Source organism: Acinonyx jubatus, chromosome D2 (assembly GCF_027475565.1).
Source record: "Acinonyx jubatus isolate Ajub_Pintada_27869175 chromosome D2, VMU_Ajub_asm_v1.0, whole genome shotgun sequence".
Taxonomy (NCBI): domain Eukaryota; kingdom Metazoa; phylum Chordata; class Mammalia; order Carnivora; family Felidae; genus Acinonyx; species Acinonyx jubatus.
In genome coordinates, this window is record NC_069393.1 from 50295407 (window position 1) to 50316356 (window position 20950).

At 43.4% G+C, this 20950-nt stretch overlaps 1 protein-coding gene across 5 annotated transcripts in view; it reads left to right on the plus strand.

The window, feature by feature from the left end:
- Positions 1-12829, plus strand: part of PCGF5 (polycomb group ring finger 5) — a 122847-nt gene extending 110018 nt beyond the window's left edge. For 3 of the 5 annotated variants that reach the window (XM_053207559.1, XM_027062610.2, XM_027062609.2), the window contains exons 9-10: positions 1208-1267; positions 1639-6640. In XM_053207559.1, coding sequence (XP_053063534.1) covers positions 1208-1267; positions 1639-1803 — 225 coding nt within the window. In that variant the 3' untranslated portion in view covers positions 1804-6640. Of the gene's footprint in view, positions 1-1207; positions 1268-1638; positions 6641-7107 lie in introns of those variants that run through there. The other 2 variants (XM_053207560.1, XM_053207561.1) reach the window with 2 other exon arrangements.
- Positions 12830-20950: the final 8121 nt, after the last annotated feature.

Sequence of the window (20950 nt, forward strand, 5' to 3'; positions counted from 1 at the left end):
TAGGAAAAAATAATCATCACTCTAGTGAAATAGCCTCTTTTTACCTGAACTCTTCCCTTAAATGCTGTTTGGGACTCGGCACAGTTGAGGACGTGCAAGGTCTGATAGGCCAGAGCATGGGGACTCCAGAGTGAAAAGGGAAGGTTGCCAGGGCATATCCTTACAGCATGTTGGTGAACCCTGGACACAAAGTCAAGAACTCACTTCTGGAAAAAATTGCTAGTCTTTTGAGGAAATGGATAATTTCTAACATTTTATTTAAAAGGCCACCAATACATTTGTTTTAATCATTGCTTACTTTAATATTCTTTCAAAAAGGTGGCTTGCTTTGGCTAGATTTATCCTGGTTAATTTACACCTCACATATTTTTTATGCGTTTTCCCCCATTTTGAAGAGGCATACAATGTTGAACTCATATATACATAAGTTTAAAGTATATAATCTCAATTGTAATGTTTACATTTAATAAGTATTTAACCCAGTATTGAAAAATCAAGATTTGGGAATGATTTCTTTCTTTAAATATGAATGGTTAAACTGTTAGAACTTAGCAGGTTTACAGATGAATCCACTCAGTAGTTTTAAGATGTGTTCATTCATTGATTTACTCACAAAACCTTCCGTGAGAAGCTGCTGTGTGCCGCTCAAGGAGCTCACAATCTCATGCTATTAAAATAGAGACAGAGACTAAACACCTCATCTGAGCAACATGAAGAGCCTAGCCTAATACATAAAATGGACCTCTTACAGGTTGGGGCAAGCCTCATGCCCCTTTCAGAGTTCCTGAGGTCCTTAAGCAGTGTTCCTTTCACGGGTAGTGGAAAGGAGAGCTAAGCGAGATCAATCACAGGAAGGGGTGGAAGAAAGAGAATACCCCTCCTGGACTGAAGATGTGAGGGTTTTCCCAGAAATCATTATTTGAAGAGGAAATGGAAAGGATAGCCACCATTTTGGTAAATACTTGCAGAATAGTAACAAAACTGATATTTTAGGTACTAAAGTTGTTTCAAGCTACGTTTTACCAGCCACTAAGTTCTTAAAATCTTTTTTTTTTTTTTCCCAAAAACAACTACCATATTTTGGAAAGTGTTTACTTAAACTAATCATGTTGACTCATGTTTGACGTTAAGATAGTTTAAATAATCAGTTTTAAATATGTATCCAGTTGTGGATGCCTCTTATCTGATGAGTTCATCTCCTCCGCAGTTTCGGTGTCTGAACTGCTCAGCTTCGCAAGTCTGCTCTCAGGATGGCCCTTTGTATCAGGTAAGAGGCACTCACGACTGTACATATGACCCTGACGATGCCCGCCAAGATGGTGATCGCTCTCATCCCAAACTCAAGTTTCTAAGACATGTCACTTTGCCAAACTAATATTTATTTGAGCTACAAAACGTCATTTTTCAATTTACGTCCCCAAATTTCCCATTATTTTAGTCATCTTGCATTATCTATTTAATTTCACAGAACTAAAAAATGAAATTATAAATGTTAAGGCCATTATTTAGGAGTCAGAAATTTTCAATAATTACTAGTTTCAGCCCTTGAGAAATCTCTGCTCCATATTGGATCTCTGCTCCATACTTAACACTTCTTTGTGGAAGTTTTTGTTTGTTTGTTTTTTGTGTTTTAATCAGTCCCCTACAAGCGAAAGATGCAACGCCGGGTTAGGTGAGGCTCAGCAGCGGCAACAGCCACATGTAACTGTGAGCTTGCTCGGGTCACTTACTACAGATGATAGTGGACAAGTTTTAAAACGCACTGACAAAGACTCTCCTCAGATGCACACCCCAGTTATCTAATAAAAGTACATCTTATATTGGGATGATGAGTTGTAGTGATGCTTCTGCCTTTAACCGTAACTCCTACATGTGTGGTTTTATGCTTTCACTCTTGGCACTGATGTCTGTTCCTTAGAAATAAAGATGTTCTTAAACTCCCATCTAAAGTATCAGAGAAGAACCGGAATAAGATCGGATTTTTCAAAATCCTCTCAAATTCCCTTTTCTTCCTTCAACACTTCATTATGGAGTATATGGTCCTGTCGCAGAGTTGAACTTGTGATTAACAGGATGCACCTTTAGCCAAAATTCAGCTACAAGTTTTCAAGGGAAAAGTTACCACTTTTTTATTTCAAGAAAATATTATGTATATACTCTTTACACTATTTCGTTTTTAAATTAAAAAAATTTTTAAATTCCACCAAATGGACAGTTTTCTAGGAAAATACCAGTGGACTAAAATTCACCAACGAAGAAAGAAAATTTAAATCTGTAAGCCATGAAAGAAAATAATTATTCAAAAATTACTTCCTCAAAGGATGCCTAAATAGCTTGATGGTCATGCTCTCACCAATTTTCAAGCAATAGATCATTCCCATTGTAAACTGTTTTAAATTATTGAAAAAGATGGAATTCTTTTCAAATTTATTTTACAAAAGTAACATAATCATGATACCAAAAACTGACAGAAAACCCCCAACTAGAAAACCAGTATCAATCTCATTTTGAATACAAGTACAAAGATGATAAGTAATATACTAAAAGAATAATAAACCAAGACTAAATAGTATTTTTATGAGAAATGGAAGAATGGCTTAATATTGGGGGGAAGGAAGTAATATATATTATGTAATATAAACATATTTTATATATATACACACACACACAGAGTCGAATAAAAACCATCAGTAGATACTGAAAAGGCATTTGATAAAATTCACTAAGTCCCAGTTTTTCCTACCAGCTTATTTTAAAAGTTTTCCAAAAAACAAAACAATTGAAATAATACAAAGGGATATCCTTTACTTGTGCTTAGATTTTACCAGTTAACATTTTGCTACATTTTATGCTCCCTCTTTCCTTCTCTTCCCTTCTCCTTATCTTATGAATCTCTTTATCATTCTGTCTATTGTTTCTTTGTGCAACTATATGAAAGTAAATTGCAAGTATCATGACAGTTGACTACCAAATATTTCAGCATATACTTTCTAAGATCAAAGACTTCCTCATAAATAACCAAAATGCCACTTCACACACAAGAAATTTAAATAGTAAATTAAATATTAGAGATGTCATTTCTCCCCATAATTAAATTATCAAGTTTGATATAGTTCCAGACACACTTTTTACCAGATTCTTGTTTAACTTAACAGAATCAGTCATTCTAAAGTTCATCAGGAAGTACGAGCCAGTGCTCCTGGTCCGTCACAGTTTTCGGTGGGTAATCAGGGGGCATGTGCACCGCCACATCCTAAAATGCATTTGTAAGCTGAAGTAATTAAAATAGGGCACTGACTTAAACACAGACATATGAGTCAAAAGAATAGCTCAGGGACAGACTCTAGTATTGTATGAATCTGTAAAGAGAGTATTTCACGTTAGTGGAAGAAAAAAGATTTATTTAGCAAATACCTACTGAACACTTAACTATGCACTGGGTACTCTTTTAGGCCCAAGTACTCTTTTAGGACACAAGTAAAAATGAACAAGTTCCTCACAGAGCCTACATTCTAATGACGGTAACAGATGAAAAATAAATGAGTCAGATTTGTAGTGTTAGAAGAAAAATTAAAGTAGGGAAGTAGAATATTTTAGGTAAGATAGCCAAAGGAAGACTTCTTTGAGGTGGAGGTTCTTGATCAAAAGCAAGTGAGAGAAATAGCTATGTGTGTATCTGGGATCGGATGCTTCAGGCCAAGGGAACACAGTGGAAAGATCTGGAGAAGTGGTCATACCTGGTTGGTTGAGGGTTGCAAGGAGGCCAGCAGGGCTGGACCGGAGACAGTATTTGGCAGTCAGCAGGGCTAATCGGTGAACTCGGAGTATAGATTTTGGGGGGAGGGTGTGATCTAGTAGGGTTAGTTTTCAATAAATTTTACTGAGACTTGGTGGTGGTGATGGAGATTCAGTTCATACCTCACATTATAGGAGATTCTCATGGCTTAAAGTGGTAAATATTAAAATAGATACCATCAAAGATCAAGAAGAACTATAGTTGAATAATTTCAGAGTGGGGATGGCCTTTTTCACTGTACATACAAAAGGAAAAAAAGACAAAGCAAGTTGACTGTTAATATTGAAAAGTACATGGCAAAAATATCATAACTAAGGAAATATTTGCAGTATACGCAGAGAGGTTTAATAGCCTTAATACATGAAAGAATTCATGCAAATCTGTAAGACAGAGTTCAACTTATCACAGAAAAATGAACAAAAGACCTGCTTAGGAAAGTCACAAAAGAAGGAAACAAAACTGGCTAATCAGCATTCAAAAATGGTTAATTTCTTTAGAAGAAATAAAATACTATTTTATGCTTATTAAATTGCCATATTAAGAGGGAAGAAAAGATAGTACTCATTATTGATGAGAGCAGTGAAGAATGAGCATTTGTATTTCTTTTGGAAACGTAAAGATAGAATAACTTCCCTGAAGTTCAGGGTGACAGTATTTATGCTGTTTGAACCAGCAGTTCCACTGTAGGAACCAGCCCTGATCCTTGGGGCAGGATTAATCTATAATCGCAAAAGAAAAAGGCGGGGGGGGAGAGGGCACCTGGGTGGCTCAGTCAGTTGGGCATCTGACTTCGGCTCAGGTCATGATCTCACAGCTTGTGAGTTCGAGCCCCACTTCAGGCTCTGTGCTGACAGCTCAGAGCCTGGAACCTGCTTCAGATCCTGTGTCTCCCTGTCTCTCTGCCCCTCCCCTATTTGCACTCTGTCTCTCTCAAATAAACATTAAAAAATTTTTTAAAAAAAAGGAATTAACTAAAATATACAGCAAAAGGAAATTTTTTGGTAACTTATGATTCTTTTCTACAAAGCTATTATGTTCTTCCTTTAAAAATGATCAAGGATATTAAATGGTGTCAAAATGAGTTATGGAATTTTTAAATAGAAATTAAAATTTTACACGGACAAAATGATTTACCAAACAATATGTGTAGCTTGATTACAGTCTTGAAAAAAAAATATGTATACAGACAGAAAGCCCAGAAGGATAGACACTAAAATAATTATGGTAGTTATCTTTGGATGGTGGTATTTAAGTGAGTTTCCTTTTTTCTTGGTGCTTTTCTGTATTTTCCAAATCTATCATGAAACCACATTCACTTTTATGATAAAGATTTTTTATGAAAAGCAGTACATCAGTCAAGGTCGATGTGATTTATCACTTTCCAAAGTTATCACATTTGAAATGGATACTGTGGGAGTATCTTTTATTTTAGCACATGATGGGACTGACGACTAGCAACTCTCCAAGTAGGCCCATTTGGGGCAGTCGCTCAACACTGTGGGGTGGTGCGCCACATTCCCTGATACTAAGCACAGCGCTGTTTTACTTCAGAAAGCAAACTGAAATACAAATAGAACTTAAAGTAGATCTTAGTGGTTCCCAGCATTGTAAAACACTTCAGTAAGATTAAACTTCAGCTGTCATCATAGAACAAACACAAATGGTTACTTGGAGAAAGCAAACCATTTTCAACCAAAACCAGAAAATCCTGACCACCGACAAGCCATTTTACTTCCCTCTCTGCCTTCATCCCAGTAGAACTGCTGATGGATTCTTCTATATATTATGAAGGAATTCTAGAATGAGTGCCTTAATCATTTGCAGAAAGCGTGCAGACTCCACAGAGTCCGGGATGGAGAACAAAGCTAGGAAGGTTGTTGTGGCGGAGGGAGGGCAAGCCGTGGGCTGGGCCAGAACAGGAAGAAGATCCTACCCTACTGCAGAGTGTAGGGAGTCTGGGTAGCCGTCTCCACAGCTGGCTCAGTTTCACAAGACCCAGGGACTTTTTTAAAATGCACATTCCTGTTTCTCCCAGATATTGTCATTCAGAGGGAACAAAGTTTAAATAAAACCAAGTAAACAAAATATAAACCAAAATAGATTTAAGACCGTGGAAATCTTGAGGCACTGTGACTTTTACTCCAGCCCTCAGAACTGGTGGTGGCATCCCCCTACATCCTCAGCTAGGAAGAGCAAGACCTAGAAATTTCCATTCCCACCTCCAGTCCCATCCTGAGCTGAATGGCTAAAGACCAATGAGGAGTTTTCTCAGGATAGAACCTAGCTATACGGGCAGAAATAGTCCTTTTTAGGATTATAGAGCCTCAGCCCACCCCTTTCACCTGTATGAAAGAGTACACAATTTCGTGGCCTGGATTTTTGTGTCCACTTACACTGAGATGAAGGGGAACCATCAATGACAGTCTCAGCACTTTCTTGGTTTCATAAAAGGAGCTTCTCAATGAAATTTCACTTAAAAGGGGGAATCTGAAGCTTTCGGGAAGGGAAAACCAGTGGTTCTCCAGACCTGACTTTGTGATGTTAGGTTCTGTATGAAAAGGTACAATAGCAGGTGAAAAGAGATACTGAAGTGGCAATGTGGCCTATGCCTTTTATGCCCAGGAAGTAGTTTCCTCTCTAGTCTGTTGATGTAGGGATACCTTGTCTGTAGTCACAGCAATGAAGAACAGTCCATACCTTTCAGTTGTGCGTCCACCCAGAATATATAATAGTATCAACTGACTATTGAAAGGAGGTAGCAACCTGAATGTTCCATGTAACAATTCGCTACTTGTTTTTCAGTTTTTAAAGGACCATTAAAGTTTCAATGCTAAAAAAAAAAAAGTGTCAAACTTACGAAAAACAAATGTGATTTGTGAAAACTACCCCAGTTTCATAGATTCATAGAAAGAGGTCTCTGTTAATTTGTGACTCAGCGCACAAACAGCAGCTTGGGTGGAATGCAGCCCCACGAGGTACATGATTGAACGAACACCTTCAAGCAGGGCACAGAGCCTTCAGTCCTCCCTGTTACTTTCGTACGACTCATACCCAGCCAGCGTGACCTCGTGAGCCTTTGAACTTGACCTTTGTTACATATCAGAGAAAACTTGCCTGATTCTAGAAAAATAATGGTAATTTAAAAATAAAGCATTTTAATGGTAACTAGTCTTTAATTGTCATAATCACTAGTAGTACTAGGAAATACTGTAAATAATCCTGCATTCTTAAAGGCTTTTGTATGTAATCTATATTGTTTTCATTTTTCATATAAACACAGTCTTACTCATCATCATGTTTTTATTTTATAGTCCTACCCCATGGTATTGCAGTATCGACCAAGAATTGATTTCGGTTAGACCAAGGGGCCTAGATCCCACGGAGATGACTCCTGCACTCTTTGTTTACTCATCAGCAGATCGCACAGGGAACGGTGTGTGGACGAGAGGGACACAACCAGATTTTCAGCATGCAAATAAGGCCATTGTCTGTCTCTAAATTGTCAGTTGCATTTATGTTGTTTCTATTAAGAGTGAACCAAGTGCCATTCTGCTACTGAATCATCCGCATACGGTATTTGTGCTGTCTCAGTGTACAAGTCGTGGTTGCAATCAGCTACGGGTGCAGCCACGATTCAGCCTCCCGGATATTTTGCTTGCCTGTTCCAAGACCGTTCTAACGTTTGATTACACTAGTAATATGACTCAATCTGTGTGGTGTTGCAGTTTTCACATACTTAATATTTTATTAATTTTTGTTTAAATAGAGTACTGTACAAGAAATAATTATTATATCTTGAAGTTATTTTGTATGGGAAAGTATTTAGAAGAGTGGTTTTTGAGCCACGGTCCTGTTCTAAGCTTTTTCTGTGTGAAATAGTTCACTTTTGAGTGTGCAAGACTTTGGGGGAAGAATTCCAATTATTCTCGTCATTAGAGCACATTATAGTTGTAGACATGTTAAGTCCTCCAGCTGTGTGGTCTACCTACCATTGCACAAGGAGGCATGCTAGCCCTCCAGATTGAAAGTGTGTGTGACCGGGTGGACCACTGAAGTCCGATTCAGAACCATTGGAAAGGTCGACAGCTGGCCACACTTACTTCTGACAAAATTACTGCATCAGCAAGGTCAGTCTTTCGTAATGCCTTATGACGAGCAGGTGCTGCTTCGTGAAACATCACTGTGTAGCCCGTTCTATGTATGCGTCATTCTATTGTGGCTCTCATTTAATGAGTAGAATGTCTCTCTTTTTAAGTTGGCCTTAGGTGTGTGTCATTGTGGCATGCAGAGGGTTATGATGATTTTAAATATTAGGATTTTTAGAGCAGATAACATTAGCTATTTTATGGATTTTAGAAGTCTCAAGGCAATTATAAATTAAAACTGTTACCTATCGCAGCTCCAAAACCACATGCGTCTAATAGAGTAACTGCAGTGTAGTAGGTGAACATGCTAACCCAAATTAATGATTTGAGGAGATTCCATTTTAGATCCTGTAGTCAGCAGGGGGAAATGGGATTCTTGTTTTATACATAAACTCGTTAAGGTCAGAGCTGGGATAATGTCCTTGATTTTGCAGTTTTGTTAAGTCTTCCATTCATTTTGAGATTAGTCTGCAAGTCAGAGAAAGTCTCATTACCTGAAATTATGTGAAGAACTTCGTTTGAAACCTTTAAATCGACAGTTGTTTTCAAACAAACTTATTTGGAAATTGTTTTGTTAATTGCCTCAAAATAAACAAGTTAACCTCCGAAACTTAGTAAAAGTCTTGAAAGCTAGGAAAAACTGTTTTAGAAATCTGACACGAGCACAATCTGTGTGTTACACACATAGTTTTTATACTGTATACATTGTAGACGTGCTACATTTTCCAGTAAAATGTATCACGGATTAATGCCTTCTGAATCTCAAAATGCTTCTTAGGAATAAAACATTGTACAACTCTAAAAAACACATACAAAATACAGCTAAATCTTGATGCATTTCACACTATAAAAGGCTGAAACTTCCTAAATTACCTTTTCATGTGTCATTGTTTCAAGTCAGGAAGTCTCTATCACAGTTTTCTGTCGTTATTGTTTGGACTTTTGTGAAAAAGGTTATGGCAGTGCTTTCTTAATTTCATTCTGTTAGATTCTGTTTGTGCCTGGAGGGACTCAGAAGCAGAATTTAAAAGGCAGATTATTGTGAACTCTTTCAAGATGGTTAGAACAGACCATTACACTCAACCAAAAACAGCATCTACTCTCTAGCTACAGAAATTATTTTGCTGTGCTGTGAAATCCAATTCCCTGACATCCCTAGGAAATTCTAATATTATAAATTTGTCACATCTAGGTCAGTGATTAAAATAGTGTTTTACATATGGAAGTTAACTAACTCAAAATGAATTGGGAGTGCATTTTAAAGTAAAACCACAAATGAGACCTGTGTGTTTTGGGTTCCCCAGCCAAAACTTAGAGCCTTCAGTGAGTTTTAGACACATGAGCTCTTTAAGTTGGGTCTGTTGCTGCCTCATCACATGTAATTTTACTGTTTTCCAAGGAAATATGTAGGAAGCAATTATGGAATTGAGAATCGTTTTATGTAAAATTCCTTTATTCACTGTTCACATGTTAACATTTTTATGGAAATGCAGTGGAATATGTGCCAAAACATGTGAAAGGAAACCATAAGGGAAGCAGGGCATCAGTTGGCATTTAGGGAAACGTACAGTTTAGGACCATCCTGAGTGATACAGCATTACTATTCAGAACTGTAGACTTCTTCAACCCGCCTCTTGTGGTATATTCAGCTATAATTTCCTAAGTATGGGACTGCTTTCATGTCTGAGCAATACACTAATTATCCCCTAAGTCAGCTTAAGGAATTTGCAAGAAACCAGATACAAGAAACATATACAGGTGACTTTTGCAGTTAGTTTTATAAACTTAGGGTGCTAATAAAGCTCTTACATAAGTAAACTGTAGGAATAATCCTCTGAATCTGCAAAACTGGAGAAAACTCAATTAAATTTGTTTAAATTTGTTGTCTCTTAAGCAAGAAACCGAAAGAACTTTACCTTCCATAAAGGACTTTGTAATCGCTTTTCTCTGCCCTAGGATGTCAGAGATATAAGAGGGCCAAGGAAGCTTGGATATAAAGAAGGACTGTGGTTCATGCATACCACTTTAACTGAAGTAATCACATCAGTTAACAGAAAAATCAGAATATGGCCTTTTCTCTAGATGAATGGAATACTTTTAAGAGGTATAAAAAATAAACTAAAAGGCTCACTGATGAGGTAAGATAAGGTCATTCAGTCTGGGGTGTGGGTACTTTGGGTAAGGTCTTTTAACTACTTTTAGAAAAGTGTATTATTTATCCATTGAAAAATCTGTCCCATACTCAACTACATTATTCACTAAAACGAAATCCAAATTTAAGTGATTCTTGAAGGGGGAAAAGTGTGTTACATAATATTGTCAACTCTTTAGCTTTAGTGAAATATTTAAGAGAAAGTGCCTCTTTTGCTAAAAGTGCATTTCTGTTTAGATTTGCTGCATAACTTTTGAGTTCTCTGTACCTGTCTCTTATGAATGGTTTTATATCCAAATAGGCACTCATAAGTGAGAGTAATCTCTTTTTGAAAGATTTTCATAAGAAGTAGAGATCACCAAAGACATTCTACTGTTGATTAACAATCATGCTAGAGAGACAGTTTTAACAGTTTGGAGGGTGGAATTTTTTAGGTTGCAATTTAATTTTATATAGTTAGGCAATAACCTTAAGTAACCTTAACTGCTACAATATCACCAAAGAAAGGCTTTAAACTGATTTTTGTGGTGAGATCAATCAAATGTAGGTTTTTCTTGCAATAATCAGAGCACACTTCCTCTCCAATAATGGCCCTTGTTTTTCCAGCACCATCTGACAGGTCTTAGGAAATCCTCAAAGGTGAGAAAGAGATAAAGCACCACAGTTAGCTCCCCCTTTGGATGCAAGTGGGAGAAATACATCCTTTGAAGAGAATATTGAAATTGAGATTTTAAAGTTTAATTTGAGAAGCTCTTTAATTCACTTCATTAGAGTCCATATAAACAAAATTTATGCTTATTTGGTTCCTGGGTTCTTAGTAAAAGGAGAAATTTCATTACAGACAGACTTTGGTAGAAGTGCTGACATGCTTACTTGTATAAGAAATAGTACATTCTATTGGACTTACCTAAGTGGGGTTTTTTTTTTTTTTTTGTATTCAAAAGCAAAGTTTTCATAAAGGCTGATTTTTTTTTCTTAAAAAGCAACTCTTTGTCTTCTTTCTTAGTGATTACCTTATTGTGATTAGAATGTAGCCATACGGCCAAATTTGGCAAAATAAGTCCCAGATCAAGAGCATATACATCAAGTTAGGCACTGCCCATCCGCCGTTCTCCCTGGGAGCTTACGCTGTGGCCACCTTGAAGGTCAAACTCACGTGATGCAGCCTGATAGGCCACTGGGTCAACCTCCTTGGATGCAGTCTGCCACATACTCTGGTTTATCGTAAGGAATCTTCCCTCCGGCTAAGCTTTATACCAGTAAGATGTTGGTTGTAGGAATTGCAAAAATGAATCCGTTTGCCATAACTTTAATCTTTTGGATTAGAAACAAAAACGTGAAAATGCTATTAATACTGTAAGACATAGATCCTTACAGTAAGAAACGTAACATGCCCGCCAGATCTGGTCTATGGAAAAGTCAAAAAAGATGACATATACTAGAGATGCAGAAACCCTTCGAAAGCACAAAAACACCATCCAGTTCTGGATTCACTTGGCGTACCTAGGTCTGTAGTATTTTTGATGGAAAAACTTCAGATTGAAAGGTCATTAAAATGTACTTCTACATTACAGGGTTTTCATGGTTTTCTTTTTCCTAAAACAGAGGTATTTTCCCAATAATTTAAAATGATTCTCTTCCTAGGGAAGAGCCTTCACAAATGGTATATTTACTCACTATCCTTAAACTGTATTTGCAAATAGAATTAAAATGCTTCAGCACTTCCTTTTCAGAAAGTTATAAAACTTTAAAATAATTTATTTTAAATGCTCAAATATGTATACTCATTGTGCCCCTTTTTCTAGGATTCAGTACTGAGACATTATTCAGAAATGCCTTTTAATTTTAATTGTCTTTAAATATAGAATCAAATGAAAGATCTGTTAAAATACTGGGTCTAGTTTTCTTCCATCTTTCAGAGCTTCATGGAGTAAGAAACTAATCTAGTACAGACGAAGATTAAATATTTCTGGGCACATTGTACAGACAGTAAACAGATCATCTATCCCTAGACTGCACCTCAGTCCACTGGAGCAGAAGTTCTACACGTTAGAAATGTAATGGGATCAGCCTCACATTTTGGGGGGTCGGTTTTCTTTTGCTGTATTTTTTAGAATGGGGATGGGGGCCTAAGTGTCCTTACGAAGCTGTGGCCCACGACGAGAGCTTGTGGGAGAGCGCCAGCCTTCAGCTGCGTTCCTGTACTTGGCGACAACAGCAAGCACCAGAGTTTGGTAGAGTAGCCCTCCCGTCAGACAAGACCGTCACAGGATATACTGTATAGTTATGTTGCTAATTTTCCTTTGAAATATAAAATATTTTAAGCTTTTTTTGTCAAAAGTGGTAACATCTTAATACAAATAAAAACCTTTTTGTGGTTGTAAGATTTAGCTTATAAATCATTCAAATTGAAGTGAAAGATTACCAGGTCATTGTTAATGACTTCGTCTATTAAGAATATATGTATTTTTGTAAAGGAAAAGCACTTGTAGATATTTAATCAGTACAAGATATATGTCTGTTTTGCAGAAATAAAATGCTGCTTAGAGATTCTCTTTAAATATTTTTATTTTTGTGCTCAAATGTATTTTCTGTTGATCTATGGAATGTTCTGTATAAAGCTGTATGGTTGTACCGTTGGGCTAGATTCTTTTGTTTTTTAAAATCTGGACTTAGCCGAGTATATTTGACCATGTTAAAAATAGTATCTTTGTTATTAAAATTCTGATTGCATAATTTCTTGTTGCCTGTCATCCTTAATATTAGTGGTTGTAGACCGCAGCCTCCGTTAATTACTGCTGTGGCAAATTTTATGACAGTTTTGAGTATCTGAGATCATAAATCTTCTCTAGAGGTTCTCGAGCTGCTTAGTTTTGAGAGGTGGGCTGTCCCCAAGTAATACTTGAGGCCTGCACACACACGCACACTTTAGAACAATTTATTTTGTTAGCTTCATCCAATCGAAATAACCCTTCGAAAGGAACTGTCAAAGAAAGGCCCACGTGAATTGAAAGCTGCTGTCGTCGGCCAGTTAGAGAAGAGTTTTGTTTTATTAATACATCCGTAGGTTCTCACCCTAGGAGTTCTAGTTAGGCTCCCGTCAGACATTCAGGTCCGGAAGGTTGCGGTGACGCCGCTCTCTTTCCCGTCGTTACTGTGGTGCCTGAGCTCTGTCTCCTGTTACACCGTGGTGCTCCCCGGCGCCACCGGGCACACAGCGAGACATGGGGAGTGGCACCCGCTGAGCAAGGCTGGACTCCTTCCTTCCGAGGCCGTTGCAGAATGGGAACAAACACGGAGCCCCGTGCGTGGGAAGTGCTCAGAAAGGCAGCACAGGTTACTTCGGTCCCGTGTCACTGGCCGGGACTCACTGCCACAGCCCCCCCCTCGCTGAGGCGAAGGCCTCCGGGAAGGCCGGGGGACGCGGCTAAGCCACGTCCCAAAGGGAAGAGATCAGAAACCTGCTGATCGGGGTCTGGCAAACCTCCGTGTGAGAAAAGGGGTCACGGTTTCCCAACTCTTAGAAGCGTTCTGTCAACACAGGCTCCGCTCTGATCTTCCCACTGGTTTAGAAAGGTGTGGAGACGTCTTGTTCTCCCACGAGGCCTGAGAAGCCGGGGTCAGCCCCTGCTTTCTACGTGACCGGGGGATTTGCAGGCAGTATTTGGCTGGAAACCACACAGAACCCTGCCGGGCACCCAACCCCCTGCCACGGAATGTGGGGCGCCAGGACCGCCGCCGTAACAGCCAAGCACAGAATCCTGTCCAGGAGAGAGAAACAGGCGACAAATGACCACCACTAGCTCCGACCCACCAAAGCCCTGCGCCTCCTACAAAGCCCAGTTCCGATCCAGCAACTCAGGCGGCCTTATCCGGACCCGCTCCCTCTTCTCTACCACTCAGCGCTCCCAGCGCAAGCACAGCCATGGGCGTTTGTCGTCCCACTAGATGGCGAGCATGGGGAGGGATGTTGACAGCCATCGTTGGATAGCCCCACGCCCGCGCGACACGCCCACCCCATGTAACTGGCACCCACCAAACCACAGTGGAAGAATCCAGATTCTAGAAAGAGGCAATGCTGCTGACAGAGTCTCCAGGTGTCCCTCCCCTTCTTACAAGGACACCAGTCATACTGATTGGATTAGAGCCCCACCCTCATGACCTCTTTTAACTTAATCAGCCCTGGAAGGTCCTATCTCAAAGACTGTCACATTCTAAGGCAGTGGGGGACAGGGCTTCCACACAGGAATACGGGAAGACACCCTTCAGAGAGCCATGTGGCGGCCCGCAGACCGGGGTTCAAATTCAGGGTCACTGTTGTGTAACTTTTGGCAATTTACTTAACCCGGCCAAGTCTCTTGTTTCCTTGGGGTAAAGCACAACCGCCCCAACTCACCCCATCGGTTTGTGGAGGAAGAGTTGCCTTGGCGCTCAGAGCGACCCCAGAAGGAACAGGGACAGTTCTCCATGTGCTCGCGTGCAGATCAACCTGGGTTACATCCGTGTCCTCCCCGTTGACTGCAAGTATAATGCAGTCAATTCAAATCTTGGGACACCTGGGCGGCTTAGTCAGTTGAACATCTGACTCTTGATCTTGGCTCAGGTCGTGATCGCACAGTTCGTGAGTTCAAGCCCCACATCGGGCTCTGCGCTGACAGCACGGAGCCTGCTTGGAATTCTCTCTCTCCTACTCTCTCTGCCCCTTCCCTGATCACATGCTTGCCTTCTCAAAATAAATAAACTTAAAAAAAGCAAAAACAAAAAACCTCACATCTTGCTTACCTAGAGCTATTTCAATCCCACGGTAGTTCACAAAACTCATTCCCACTGAATGTGCTAATCCACGAAGGATCCAGCACAGAATCTAGCACATAGTAGGCACTTTACATATGTCTTCCTTTTCTCTCACACCCATGTAATCAGCAGAACAAAGCTATTTTGGCCCAATTTTAATGGTGTGAAAGGGAGTCTAAATAACTCACCATCCACAGAATGTATTTGGGTCTCCAACACAGGACTTCTTTGTCCGAGGGGGATTCTGCTCTCAGAGGCACGGCCTGGGTCTGAGGGCTGAGACATGCAGGGAAGTTGTGCTCAGGCCCTCGGAGCCCCTCCGGGATGGCCCACATACAGGGTAAGCACTTGCCAGCCAGTGTGTGCCTCAGACGACACAGCAGGCAGGTCACTCCTGTGTTCGACACACTGTTTGAGCACCCACTGTGTACCAGGTGCTGTGCGGGGCGCGGGGATGTAGGTGGTGAGCCGAACAGGTGCCACCCTTGACACTAATGGAGCCTCCAGTATGGGGAATAGAGAGATAGTGAACACACAATAAATAAATACACAATAATAAGAACACAGAGGGGCGCCTGGGTGGCTCAGTCAGTTAAGCATCTGACTTCGGCTCAGGTCATGATCTCACGGTCCGGGAGTTCGAGCCCCGTATCAGGCTCTGTGCTGACAGCTCAGAGCCTGGAGCCTGTTTCAGATTCTGTGTCTCCCCTCTCTCTCTGACCCTCCCTCGTTCATGCTCTCTGTCTCAAAAATAAACATTAAAAAAATTAAAAAAAAAAAAAAAGAACGCAGAGTGTTCATGTAAGAATGCAAGGTCCAGACTTTTCTGAGAAAATGATGTTTACGCTGAGACCTGAAAGATAGGGTAGAGCAAGCCAGGCCAAGTGCAGGGGGAAGCGTGTCCCTGAGGGCAAGAGCGAGCATGGAGGGCTCCGTGCAGCACAGCCAGCTGCAGGAAGCCGGTGTGGCCAGAGAGGAGCGACAAGGCAGAGAGCAAGGAGAGAGGATTCCGGAGAAGGTGCAGAGGCCGGGTCGGTAGACACATCTGGCCCTATTTAGAAGCTTGTATTTTACTCTGAGCACAAGAGGAGGATTGAATTTTAAACAAAGGATTGACATCTTTTTTATATTTTAAAATTATCACTCTGGGAGCGTTGCAGAGACTAGAGTGTTACGGGCGTAGGACTATAGAACAGAAATGGAAACAGGTTAAAAGCCCAGAGCAGTAGTGCAGGTAAGAAAAACAGAAGGGGCCCAAGCCAGTGTTGGTGGCACTTGAGGTGAACTTAAGTGGCCAGAAGAAATGCTGGTTTCTTTTTTTTGTTGTTGTTTTCTTTTTCTTTGAGAGAGACAGAGAGTGAACAGTGAACGAGTACATGCGAGCAGGGGAAGGCCGGAGAGAGAGAGAGAGAGAGAGAGAGAGACAGAGAGAGAATCCCACGGAGGCTCTGCATTCACAGCATGGAGCCTGATGTGGGACTCGATCCCACGAACCATGAGATCATGACCTAAGCCAAAAGTCACGAGTCAGACCCTCAACTGACTGAGCCACCCAGGTGCCCCAAAAAGCAGATTTCTTTACACACATCCGCCCCATCCCAGGGGCCCAGGTTCATTGTAACCTAAGTTTTCAGGTCTTGGGTGAAGCTCTGGATGGGGGTGGGGGATTCAGAACAAGAGGATGGGGAGAAACCTTGGAACCAGAGGGTATCGGCCATGTCCGAGCTCCCACTCTTCCTTAGGAAACCTGGGGTGGGCAGAGGACGGGAGCAGGGAGGTAGGTCGGTCCTGTTTGCAAGGAGAGAAAGGATCCCGAAAAGCCTTCTCTACCAGCCCAGTCCAGGGCCTGCCCCCAGGACTCTCACGGGACCTGCTCCCAGCCAAGCGCCCAGACTTGTCCAGTGAGGCCCCTACTCAGCCCTCGAGGCCCAGCCTCCAGCACCTGCGGAGATGCTTCTCCAGGAGCCATCACCCATCCTCCCTCTCTGGGGGTGGTCTCGCCTGCCCTCCACCCAGCCCTTATGGAACCCTGTCCTGTCACAGGGGTTGGAGGGACACAGCCCGACGCCCACTTGCGTCCCACTGATGAGCTGCAAGAGGGTAAATGGCAGCATCTCTTCTCAGAGGTGCCCGAGGCCCTGATGCAAATGTGACCTTCCACTAGCAGAACTCACACGATGTAACTGCAACCGACTTACTTGTGTCTCTCCAGTCCCCTTCCACTGGATAAACATCAGCAGTCCCCACAACTTTCTTGGTGCATTTTAAATCCCAAACCCTGTCTTAACTCACCAACCAGAATGTCCACTTAAGTATATTAATCAATGCTTCAACATTCTTTGCAAGATGACCCTTCTCTGTTCCTCACCAAGACTTGGAAAAGTCACCTTCCTTCCAGAAATAGAGGGTGGTCGATTTCCCTCCTCCTCTTGCCCTCTCTGGTTTGGGAGTGGGAAACAGCACAACAGATCAGGCTGTGAGCCAGCTCCACGCCACCCAGGCCTGACATTTAAAGCTCCCTCTCCCAGCCATCTCTCTGGGTTCTTTGGAGGATCCCTCTTGGACCTTTCAGCCACCACTCGCTTTGCCAGGGGCCATGCCTTGATTTCAGTGGGCTGCTCCTGGTGGCCTTCACCTTCTACTCCGGGCAGTTCTCTCCTCTCACAGGCTGCCATCTTGTGCGGGATCCCTCGTTAGTGGCTCCTGGCTGATATTCATAGCTGATATCCCTCAGGGCGTCCTGAACAGCCCTGCAACACCACCCCACTGTCAAAGACAACTCTGTTTCTTACCAGCCTGGCAGTAACTCTCCCTCCCTCTCTCTCCCTCTCTCTTCCCCTCTCTCCCCAGTCTAGATGCCTCAGGACTGAGAGTCACAGCCTCTGGCCTCTAGATTCCTGTGTGTCAGTTCCAGGCAAAATGTCCCCACAGCCACAGCACACACAGCACGTCTCCATGGGGTGCTATTGCTGTCCCACCCTCACCAGACCTGGGGGCAGGGCCCAGCGCCCACCACCTTTCTGCCCTGAGGAATGGAGTTCACAGCCCAGCTCACTCCCCAGAAGACCTCTGCCTAAATCTTTTGACTCCTGCAGCTGGTGAAGGATGGCCCACCCGGTAACCAGAAGCCTTGGCCAGTCTATGGTCACTGGGCACAAGCAGACTCCTCCCTCTGCTTTCCCTCTACTTCATGCCCTTCATGTCCCAAGGAACAGAGGCTCTCCAGGCTCCCAAGAGAACACAGCTTGCTCCTGGTCATCTCGTCCAGCCATAATATAGCCCTGAATGGCACCAGCAGATAAAAAGAGACCCACCTGCACCGCGCCTTGCAGTGCACCCCCCAGACCGAGGGACTGAGCCCTGGCGCCAGCCCAGGCCAGCCTCTCCAACAGCGGCCCCCTGAAAGCAGAGGGCACGGCCGAAGGAAGGGAAAGCCGAATCCCACCTGAACCACCAGAGTCCAAGATGACTGACCTGGTCACTGAGAGCAGTGACCCACCCGGGGACCAGGTAGGAACAAGCAAGTCCTGCATTAGGTTGTGCAGATCCCCACAATGCAGAGGGCTCTGCTCCCTGACTATGGACTCGGTGCCAGCTGTTCTGGGCTGGTCGATACAATCTACTGGCATCAAACTGCCTTTACTTCTCAACTCCCCACGTAGAAGCAGTTGGGTGAAAAGCCAAAGGGCAGGGCTGTTCTGCGAAGTTTTCCCAAGGGTGCTGATCAAGAAGGGAGATGGAAACAGCCCAAGGACAGGATTGCCTGCTGATTCGTAAAAATGTGCACACTGAGGGGCGCCGGGGGGGGGGGGGGGGGGGCTCAGTCGGTTAAGAGTCTGACTCTTGATTTCGCCTCAGGTCATGATCTTGGTTCACGAGATGAAGCCCCGCACTGGGCTCCGTGCTGACAGCGTGGAGCCTGCTTGGGATGCTCTCTCTCCTTCTCTCTGCCCCTCTCAAAATAAGCTGTTTTTTTTTTTTTTTTAAATGTACACACTGAAGGTACCTCTCAGAGCTGCCACTGGGGGGGGGGGGGGGTTTGCACCTGAGGCAGCCCCAGAGCTCTGGGCTTGAGTGGGGTGCTGACAAGGAAATGAGAAGGGATCCAGAAGTATAATGAAGGAAGACTTCATTTCTAGCTCGGCACTCACTAGCTGTGTGACCTCGGGCAAGCCACCTGGCCTCTCTGGTCTCTGCCGTGGCTCCGTTGCCCTGGGCCTCCCTTCCTGGAGCACATCTCAGCTACAGTGACCTGTGCAGCATCTGTCTCCGCAGGCAGGCCACAAGCTCCCTGAGCAGACAAGGCAGTCTATGTGGCTCTGCCCCGTGGCCCAGTCCCCGGCACAGCTGGAGAATGGCGGGGACTCCCCCACACTTCGAACTCACACATGCTGCTCTTAGTGGAGACGAAGGAGGTGCCCTCCCACTGGCTCTCCTACACTGGGGCGAGAAGGGGCCTACTCCGTGCCTGCCTTTTAGCAAGCCCTGCACATCACAAGCTCCACAACACGTTTTGGAGGTTTTTTTCTTCTTTTTTTTTTCGTCTTTCAGGAAACTTTGTTGAAGGTTCAAGGACCAAATGAGTGAACAGGAATTAGGGGAGAGGAACATGCCATCTGATTTGGTCTCTCCAGCCACAGGATGCTTGGGGGAAGGGTCATGGTCTCTGTTCTGGGAACTACGGAAGGGGGGTGCTGCCTGGTTAAAGTCACAGGCCCCAGATCACCCCCAAGTGAGTGTCCCGGCGGACAGTGGCGTCCTCTCCCTCGCCTCTGCTGGGGTCGAATAATTTTGAGAGGCCCTGGCTCCCTGGGGATCCTGACGAGTCAGTCTCCATCCTGGGTTCAGGCGGGTTCCAGTGGGTCCAGAGAACGTGGGAGCCCGGACCAGTACCCAGCTTCTGCCCCCCCTGCCCCAGGGGGCCCAAGAAACCACTCAAGCTCACAGAGAGCAGGACTGCCTGGGGGAACAATGCCTCTTCTATCCTCTGGGGATCCGTCTGCAGGGTCCTGAATGAGAACAGAGGCTGGCTTGGGTAGTAAGACGCTATAAATAAGTAAGATATTTAGGCATGTGCCATGTGGCCTCCATTTGTACTCTGGCTTCAAACCCTGCAAATTTAGGGCTGTGTCTGTGTGGTTGCTCAACGCTCAGGGTTAATTAGTCAGGAGCCATCACTCCTTATGCAATAGGTACTGTGTTAGTACCAGGTCCTTCAAAGATCTCAATGTCCGGTGAAGTTGACAGACACATGGATAAGTAGATTATAATGTTGTGTGCCCAGAGCAGGGATAGAGATGCATAGAGGCTACAGGGAGAGCACGGAGAAAAGTGTCTAATGCAGGAAGGGGTCAGGTTATTTTAGACTTAAGTGCCTCCCCAGCCGACAGGTCAAGAACAAATTAGACTGCCAATCTGGAATCCAAGTGCTTCCTGGAAAAGCTAGAAGAAGCCAAAAAAAAAAAAAAAAATCAAATAAAAATAGTAACAACAGCAGCAAAAACTGCTGCTGTGATTCTTCAGAGTGGAACCTGGGCCAGGCACTGCGCTAGACCCCTTCCACGGGTTAGCTCATTTAATCCTCATAGTGACCGTTCAGGGTGTGGTGATGGCCCTCATTTGGCAGAGAAGGAAACTCTGACTCAGAGAGGTTAAGTGATTTGCCTAACATCACACAGCTAGTGACAGAGCTGGGATTTGAACCCAGGTCTGTCACATTCCAGAGTCTATGTCTTTAACCACCGTGGCTCGTGCACTGTCTGTGTGCCCAGCACCGTGCTGGGTCATGCACACAAAAGGATCTGCCAGGCGTTCACTATTCCAGAGGGGAGACCTTACAGCACACGCTTAGCTGCTAAGATCTATCCAGCAACTTCAACCACAGTAGGAGGGTAATCTGTGACAGATGAAGAGCCCCCCTCACCAAAAGGGAGATAAGATGACTAAGGTGGGAGGCTGGGGGGAGGCCGTGCTAGGAGAGATATGGGCCATTAGGACTGCTCAGTGGGGAATGGTGAGGAAAGAGAAGGGCACCAGGGGCATCTATAAAAGAGGACGGAGCCA